Source organism: Microtus oregoni, unplaced genomic scaffold (genome assembly GCF_018167655.1).
Source record: "Microtus oregoni isolate MIOR12 unplaced genomic scaffold, Mior012 000142F_ref0000161, whole genome shotgun sequence".
NCBI lineage: Eukaryota > Metazoa > Chordata > Mammalia > Rodentia > Cricetidae > Microtus > Microtus oregoni.
In genome coordinates this window covers 1,360,032-1,369,744 of record NW_024544792.1, presented here as the reverse complement: position 1 = coordinate 1,369,744, position 9,713 = coordinate 1,360,032, and the positions used below count along the sequence as shown (strand labels likewise).

The window sequence follows — 9,713 nt, the reverse complement described above, 5'->3', positions numbered from 1 at the left end:
GTGGTTGAAGAAAAAAAGAGAGAAAGAAAGAGGACCTGAGTTCCACTAGTCCCTTCCAGCACATGCTTCAGTGGCCTGAAGACTACCTGCTAGGCTCTATTTGAAAAAGGTCCCACCACCTCTCCTGCAGTGCCACAACTGGGGACTCAATCTTTCTTATATGGGCTTCTGAGGGACGTTCAAGATTCAAGGTATAGTGGCATTTTTTTGTATTGTTTCCTAAGGTTGCATGGGAATCCCTATTATCTCAAAATAAAACATGTAACAAAAGGAAAAACTAAGCTAGGGTACTGGAGAGATGGCTCAGCAGTTGAGAGCAGTGGCTGCTCTTCCAGGGGACACAAGTTCAATTCCTAGTAGCCACACCGTAGCTCACAACCTTCTGTAGCTCCCATTGCAAGCACTTACATGGTGCACACATACATGCAAGCGAAACACTCATACACATAAAAATAAAACCCTTTTTTAAAAAAATAAGAAGTAGGCTAGGGGGCTAGGGAGGTGACAAGTCATGAGGTCCTGAGTTCAGATCTCCAGAGCTCACATGAAATGCTGGGCACAGTTAGGGGACAAAGACAGAAGGATCCCTGAAACTGGAAAGACACCAGAGATCAACCTCTGGCCTCCACACACACATACGTATATGTGCACAGGCACATACTCATGTACACACACTCACACAAACAAGTACATACACCACACACACAAAACACATACAAAATAACAACAAAAACTCAGAATAACAAGTTATTGGGGTTTCTTTGCCACTCAATTAAAATTTCCTAACTTGAGAGGAGATTTTGAGGCTTTAAGAGAAACAGAGTCCAAATAACTGAAATGTGGTTACAGATTGTAGGTTCAGTCTCTTCTCTGCTAACAGTGCAGTGAATATTTTTTAAAGCCTTGGTTGAGCCTCTGAAAGGCTCCCTTGGCTTTGCAGTTTCTGCAGTGGGAGCTCTCCTCATCAGAGCTGCAGTTTCCTTAGCTGGCCTCTGGAGCCTGGAGAAGCAAGCTCCTCCCTTTCCTGTGTTGATTTGACAAGCAGGTTCAGAAGCTTATTGAATCTAAAAGTAGTTGCATCTCAGTGGGGAGCAGGAAAGACTGGCTGTCTAAAGGCCAGTGCATAGCAAAGACAGAAACAGTAGCTTGGCAAGCTGATAAGGACTGAGCAGAATCAAGAATAGAATCTGCAGGCTGAGACACAAGACACCTGCCTATCTGTTTCCCCTGTGAATGAGCTCGTACATATGTTCTGTATTTGCTCATTCTTCCCCATTTCTCATGTATTTATTTTGCTCCTTAATTGACTAGTGGGGACCAAATCCCAAGTGTTTAGAGAATTGAAACTTTAACTTTCTGCAGTAGCTTTGTACTGGCTTGCATCCACTCATTTAAAGACACACACACACACAATTTCTTTATTTTGTGTGTGAAGGGGTGGAGATGTTGAGTGTGTGCATGCCATGCTGTGTCCGTGAAGGTGAGGACAGCTTGGAGGTGACAATTGTCTTACCATGTAGGTCCCAGGCTATCAGGCTTTGTGGAAAGCACCTCTACCCACTGAGACGTATTAGCACCCATTTTTCAGGGGGTTTCTAATTTCTCTCTGTAGCTCTGGTTGTCACGGAACTCGATATGTAGACCAGACTGGCCTCGAACTCACAGAGATCTGCCTGTCTCTGCCTCCTGAGTGCTGGGATTAAAGGCGTGTGCCATCACCACCTGGCACAACGCGACCAGGCTGGCCTTAACCTCATCATTTTCTTGCTTCCATCTCCTCAGTGCTGGGATTATACATGTGTGTCACTATTTCCAACTTCACAGTTTTTGTTTGCTTGGTTTTTGAAAAGGGGGCTCATGTAGCCCAGGCTCTCAAACTTGACATATTGCTGAAAGATTAACCTTCAACTCCCAATCTTCCAGCCTCTACCTTCCAAGTGCTGGGATTCTAGGCATAGTTACCACATCCTGCACATCCACTTTCTCTTCCAGCTACTTGAGTTTTTGTTTGTTTTACTTGGGTCCAGGTACGTTTAGTGCAGCATGTAGTCCTAGCTGAAAGATAAGTGTTAGGCTTGGGGATTTGTAAACAAAGACGTACAACATTATAAACCATTGACTTTTGTTTCTCAGATCTTTCTTGAGGTCTCCCTAGTGTTCAGATTACAGGCGTGTATGACTGCACTAAGCATCCTTGCCTTATTAATATCACAACTGGAAGGGGTTAGTTCTCTGCCTTGTTCTTTCAAAAGTCCCTGGCATCAAACCATTGTGGTGAGTGAGCCTGTAAAATGCAGCTGCAAGGGAGTCAGCAAATAAAGACACTTGCTGCCAAACCTGAGACAACTGGAGTTTAAATTAATCCCTGGGACCCAAATGATGAGAAGAGAGAAACAAACCCCCACATTGTCTTCTGACCTCGACATTCGAGCTATTGTGCACTTGTCCACACAAAACACAAACACACACACGCACACAATCAAATGTAATGTTATTTTTAAAATCCAGCTGAAAGAGCAGTGCCTTTGAAGGTTGGCTTGCTCCCTGCCTCTCCCTTCTGTGTGCTGGGATCTCACCTGCCAAGCCTGCTGAAGGCAGTTCCACACCTTTAAAAATTCTCTTTGTATGGCTGTCAGGCCCCAGCTTCCTGTTCTGACTTTTGCTCCTTGTCTGCTCCTTGTCTCTTCCACCAGCCCTGCCCCAGAACAACTTCACTGATGATGTTCCCCTATCTGTCCCTTGAAGCATGGGATATTTACATGTTTAGAACATTTTTTATGTTTGCCTTCAGACTTCTTCATGGCTAGTGCCCTTCATTTACTGTATTTTTGTAGCAAACTCTGGTAGATTTGAAAGCATATATCACTGTCCTTCGTCTTCTCTGAGAACAAAGAGCACATTAATCTAGCAATGTCATCTTGCCCCACCCAATTTCCTCTAGCCACATTATGCAATGTGGATTTACTATTTCTTCCTCTTCTTACTCCATTTCTCCCACTTCTCCTCCCTCCCCTCTCCTCTATTGCCCTCTCTGCTTCTTTCCTATCTTTTCTTCTTTCCCTTTTTTATTCTTTCTGAGTTGCACAGTTGGGTCTCAGGTTCCTCAGCCAAGTTGTTATCCCACCTCAGCTCCCGAGTGCTGGGACTATATGCATGGATACCATGCCCAGAAAGTTCTTTTGCTTTAGGAGAATCTTGGGACCCAAACTCGGGGTCTTGTGCTCTAACACCTGTCTCCATCTCCATCTTTCCTTTTCTTGTATTAACTTTTATAGATCTCTCTTCTCTGTTTCATTCTTGGGCATTGAGATGGAGTAATAAAAAACATGCTGTGGCTCCCTGAGTGGCTGCAGGGGGCAGAGGGCCATGAGACCACGCTGCAGTTCTCTGAGCGGGAGCAGGCAGCAGGTCCCAGAGCAGCCAGTCCCAGGCAAGGCACATATGGCACAGGTCCCACTCTGCAGGTGGCTGGTCCCAGGCAGGAAACCATGCGGTGGGGAAGGAGACAGAAACATGGATTGCCACGCCATGCAGAGTGAGGTTGGATATTTATTTAGTGGGTTATGGAGGGGGGAAAGAAGGGAGAAGAACAGAGAGAGAGAAAAAGAGAGAGAAAGAGAGAGAGAGGAGAGAGAGAAAGGAGAGACATAAGCTGCCTTTTCTTTTTTCTTTTTTCTTTTTTTGGTTTTTTTCGAGACAAGGTTTCTCTGTGGTTTTGGAGCCTGTCCTGGAACTAGCTCTTGTAGAATAAGCTGCCTTTTCGAGAGGGAGATGGGGAGATGGAATAAAAAGAGACCCAGACTGAAGCAGGAAGATCTGCCTGTCTCAGTGGATGGGGGGTGGGGGTGGGAGTGGGAGGGTGTGGCATGGCTTGTCTCTTAAAGGGACAGAACAGATCATTACAGGCATAGTGGTGCATGCCTTTAATTCCATCACTCAGAAGACTGAGAGAACTACCACAGTGCAGCCTGGGGTGCATAGTGAGCTCCAGAGGGGGGCACTTTTCTCAACAACTACAATGACAAAAAGCCATAAACCTCTGCTCCCTGTCACTGAGTTAATTTATTCATCTCAGTTGTAGTGCCTGCTCTGTAGTCCAAGGATTCTGGCACCCTTTCGATGTAAACAGCCATCCTCCCCTCCCCCATCTTAGAAATTGAGGAATAAGAAGGCATTTTCTTGTCTTGACATTTGTCACGAACTGTGACAAATAATAATTAATAGGAAGCTTATAGATGTCATCTCACTGACAAGAGGACGGGCTCCGTCAGTACTGTAACTTAATACGGTATTTGAAGCTGTGATCACATCTGAAAATCAAATAGAAAGACATAGAAAATGAGTGAACTCAAAACAGAAAGGTATAATTTCAATTACTTGCAGAAGGCATATTAACAAATAAAACTACACTGGTTATAGTGGAGAGCACCTTTAACCCCAGCCCTTGGGAGGCAGAGGTAGGCAGACCCCTGTGAGCTCGAGTTTAAGGCTGAGCTGGCCTACATAGTGAGTCCTAGGACAACTAGAGCTACCTAGTAAGACCTTGTCTTAGAAAAAAGCAAAAATAAACAAACAATGACAACAAAAACTAAACTAACTAACGAAAACCCCTAATATAACAAACACTCCCATTTTAAAAACAAATAAGGGAATTCAGCTTGTTATCTTTGTGATCAACATCAACAAAAATTTTGATACCCTTGCTGTATCAAACTAGAAAATAAGAAGAAATCGAGTCCTCAAAATAACATGACCTAAACACTTCCAGGAGACAGGCAGAAAACAGCATCTCACAGAGCCTATTTTCATGTTGTCCAGGAAAATGTGGAAATGGTGCCACCCACTTTTAGGCCAGATTTTCCCACATCAATTAATATACTTAAATCAACCCCTACAGACATGCTCCCAGATTAATCTCATCAAGACAATCCTTCCCCAAGACTTAACTTACTCGATTCTATATTCTTTCAGGTTGATAATTAAAACTAACCACCATACCATATGATTACTGATTTTTTTCTGTCAACAAAGGAGTTCGTAGACAATGTTAAATTATAGATGGCAAGGAGATATTGATATTAACAAAGGATTGATATACAAAGACTATACAAGAGTGCTCACAAAACATCAAAAAGAAAAGAAAAAAGAAAGAAACTGAAGAATGGAGATAAACAAGTAAGTCACTGGGAAAAAAGCTACCAAATATATAGACAGAGTCTCCAAATCATAAATACTCAGATATCGTGTTCCTGCCCTTCACTAGTCAGGGCATCTTGCTCAAATTATATCAAGTTATCTCAGTGTTCTTCTTCCTCATGCCCAAGGTTTCTGCCCACCTCCATCCCTCCCCTCCTTTTGACCTTCAGTTCAGCTCAAGTACAAAGCTTTACCAACTCACCTCTCCCTCTATCAAATGCAAATTGTGGTGAAATCATTGATCATGTGGCCTCATTCACATTAAGGCAGAAAGTGACTTGTGTCATATATGGCATTCCGTTTTCCCAGCCCATCTAATGCATCAGTAGTGATGGCATTTCAGGTATCAGCCTACAAATGGGGGGGCTTCTTGATTAACATAAATTAAATAACACATAATGTTGCCTCCTTTGGTTCTTGTTATACCCAAATCCGCAAAGTCCCCCAAAAGCCAACAAGGAGACTGAGTCCTGTATGTAAAAGTAAAGAGACTTTATTTTATGTAAGTTTGCAAACTCTGTCTCTCTGCATGTCCAACATATTGGAATAAATGGAGAGCCCCAAGCTCAGTTAGAGTTGGGTTTTTATAGTAGTAAAGGTGGGGTTGAGGGGTTTCTGAGGTTCAGGACCCCTGTTGGCTGCATTTGTCTAGGGGTGTCCTGGTGAGTGTGTGCTGGCAGGTGATCCTATCTACAGTGATTGGAACGTTAGGCATTTCCTTTGAATGGTCTGTTCTTGGGTGGTACTTGGGTAATCTCAGTTTGTGGTTCTTCCAGCAACCAGAATTGCTTCAGGGTAAACTACTTATTGGTGGTTAAGTCCTATACTGGCAGGTGATAATGGTTGGAAGTAAAGAACTTCCTTTGTGCGATCTGTTCATATTTAGCGTAACATGGCTGGCTCCTACAGTTCTGTGTCCTGAAATTTTTGCTTGCTAAGAGCAGTAACCTTTTTTGATAACAGACAGGGTTCTGGAAGGGAGTTTTGAAAGTTGGTGTTGGGCCGGGTGATGGTAGCACATGACTTTAATCTCAGCACTCAGGCAGAGGCAGACAGATCTCCAAAGCAAATTCCAATGCAGCCAGAGCTGTTACACAGAGAACCCCTACCTCAGAAAAAAGAAAAAGTTGATGCTGTTATTGAACTTTTTGTTTCCTTGACGCAAACTATAAAATACTTATTAGGGAAGAGAAATTTAAACTAAAATCCTTTGTTTTTCTTTTCAGGAAAGTTCCTATGTAAAGAGCATGCCTTCTAACATGAGAATCGCCTATGTGACGGGATTTTTTTGTTTCTGTTGTAACCTGGATGCCTGGGGCAGTCAAGATGAGTTGGGGCAGCTACTCACTTTCTCTCCAACTTCTGGTCATGTTAATAGGGCTTTCTCTGCTGTCTCTGGTAGAGACATATGGGTTCAATAAGTGCACACAGTATGAATTTGATATTCACCATGTGTTCTGCATTCGGAAGAAGATCACTAACTTGACAGATGCCATTAGTGACATACCTAGATATACTACTCACCTCAACCTTACAGAGAACTACATTCAAGTCCTTCTTCCCCAGAGCTTCACTAATCTGCCTGCTCTGGTGGACCTGAGACTAGAGTGGAATTTAATTTGGAAAATCGACGAAGGTGCCTTTAGGGGACTTGAAAATTTGACCATTCTAAATTTAGTGGAAAATAAGATTCAAAGTGTGAATAAGTCCTTTGAGGGCCTGTCCAATCTGGAGACTTTGCTCCTGAGCCACAATCAGATTACCCATATTCACAAAAGAGCCTTTACTCCTCTTGTCAAGTTGAAATATTTGAGCCTCTCGCGAAACAGCATTACCGATCTTTCTGTTATTCTTGAAGCAGTCCAGTATCTTCCGTGCCTGGAGTATCTTGATCTTACTAACAACAGCATCATCTACTTGGACCACAGCCCTAAGGCACTGACTTCTCTGATCCACCTGAGTTTTCAGGGGAACAAACTAATGGAGTTAAATTTCTCTGCTTTGTCATTGCCTAACCTAACCACGCTAAGTGCTTCCCAGAATGGCCACGGAGTCATTCAGAATGTGTATCTGGAAACTCTGCCCCAGCTTAGGAGCTTGAATCTGAGTGGAACATTGGTGAAACTGGAGATGCTTTCAGCCAAACACCTGCAGAATGTAAGGGTTATGGACCTCAGTAACCGGGAGCTTAGACATGGTCACTTAAATGTGGAAACTGTTTGTCACCTCCTCAAAAACCTACCCAGGTTAGAGGCCCTGGTTTTTCAAAAGAATGCCACCAATGCAGAGGGCATTAAGCATCTGGCGAAGTGTACCAGGCTTTTGTTTCTTGACCTGGGCCAAAACAGTGACTTGGTTCATCTCAATGACAGTGAGTTTGATGCTCTGCCCAGTCTCCAAAGACTGAATCTAAACAAGTGCCAGCTTTCCTTCATCAGCAACAGGACCTGGGGTTCCCTGCAGAACTTAAGCATCCTAGATCTGAGCCACAACAAGCTTAAAGGTTTTCCAGATTTTGCCTTTTCACCCTTGAAGGGCTTGAAGTCTCTCTTTCTCGGAAAAAACCCCATCACAGAACTCAATAACCTGGCCTTCAGTGGGCTATTTTCACTGAAGGAGCTCAATTTAGCTAGGTGCTGGATAGTAACAATTGACAGGCATTCCTTTACTCAGCTTCCAAATCTAGAGTTCCTAGATCTCGAGGCCAACAATATCCGGACTCTCAACCATGGAACCTTCCAATGTTTGAAAAAACTCAATGTTTTGATTCTCTCCCACAACCGCCTGGAAATTATAGAGCCGCGTGCATTCTCTGGTCTCACTTGTCTCCATCACCTTGACCTAATGTACAATAGCTTGTCATATTTTCAGGAACACGTTTTCTCCGGCCTGGAAAATCTTCAGGTTTTAAAACTCGGTTTTAATAACATCAAATATGAAACTACTATGACCCTTCAACATCCTCCATTTATGAAGCTCAAATCTTTGAAAGAGCTCAACCTAGAAGGACAAAGAAATGGGATTCAGGTTGTTCCGAAGAACCTTTTCCAAGGGCTGAGTAGCTTGCAGGAGTTACTCCTAGGAAAAAACCCCTCCGTATTCCTGGACCACTACCAATTTGACCCTCTGATTAATCTCACAAAGCTGGATATCTCAGGAACAAAAGGTGGAGATCGAAGTCTCTATTTAAATGCCTCCTTATTCAAAAAACTCAAAAGGCTAAAGCTCCTGCGCCTTGAAAATAACAACTTAGATTCATTGATTCCTGGCCTGTTCTCCAGTTTACAGAGCCTACAGATCTTATCTTTAAGATTCAACAACTTGAAGGTCATTAATCAAAGTCATCTGGAGAATCTGACATCATTGGTGTTTTTTGATGTCTATGGGAACAAACTTCAGTGCAACTGTGACAACATGTGGTTCAAGAACTGGTCAATGAACACAGGGGAGGTCCACATCCCCTTCCTCCGGAGCTACCCTTGTCAGCAGCCAGACAGCCAGAGTTTGCTTATAGATTTTGATGATGCCATGTGTAATTTTGACTTTGGAAAGGTCTATTTTTTCTGTTCCTTCACGATGGTCCTCACCACCATGGTCTTCTCTTGGTTCAGTGCCAAGATGATTTCATCTCTGTGGTATTTTTTGTATATATGTAGGGCTTGGTACCTCACTAAATGGCACAAAACAGAAAAGAAGTTCTTGTATGATGCATTTGTCTCTTTCTCAGCCACTGATGAGGACTGGGTATATAAAGAGCTTGTTCCAGCCCTGGAAGAAGGCAACCAGACTACCTTTAAGCTTTGTCTTCACCACCGGGACTTTGAACCCGGCATTGACATCTTTGAGAACATCCAGAACGCAATTAACACAAGCCGAAAAACTTTATGTGTGGTCAGTAACCAATACCTGCATAGTGAATGGTGCCGGCTTGAAGTCCAGCTGGCCACCATGAAGATGTTCTATGAGCACAAGGATGTCATTATCTTGATCTTCCTTGAAGAGATTCCTAACTATAAGCTGTCGAGCTACCACCGACTAAGGAAACTCGTAAACAGACAAACATTTATCACTTGGCCAGACAGTGCTCACCAGCAACCACTCTTCTGGGCCCGCATTAGAAATGCATTGGGCAACGAGACTGTGGAGAAAGAAAATACACATCTAATTGTTGTCGAGTGACTGAAAGTCTTACAACCCCAAATCCTGCTGCATAATGTTGCCCAAAATACATGTAAGCTGAGTGTGACAAAATGAACCCATTCTTCAGGGACAAAGGCAGGGCTTGCTTATAACTGTAAGACCTGGGACCATTTGGGTAGTGTTCATCAGGCAAGTAGGAGAATACAGGAGCAGGGTCCCACTGTTATGGGATTGGGTGGAGGGAAGAAATTCCTGTTCTATTAAGGAGAAGACTTGGAACAGCAGTCACCTGAAATTCTGAGGAACAGAAAGGTCTTATGTGTCTTGAGATCGTTGTTCAAATATTTTCTCCAAAGAAGTTCCTGTCAAGAGAGACT

General features: G+C 43.3%; 1 protein-coding gene across 1 annotated transcript; it reads left to right on the top strand.

The window, feature by feature from the left end:
- Positions 1 to 5,527: 5,527 nt before the first annotated feature.
- On the top strand, positions 5,528 to 9,438 carry LOC121444811 (toll-like receptor 13). The gene is given in 3 exon segments (XM_041646717.1): positions 5,528 to 5,539; positions 6,423 to 6,473; positions 6,475 to 9,438. Coding segments are annotated over 3 exon segments (2,964 nt in total). The 3' UTR covers positions 9,376 to 9,438.
- Positions 9,439 to 9,713: the final 275 nt, after the last annotated feature.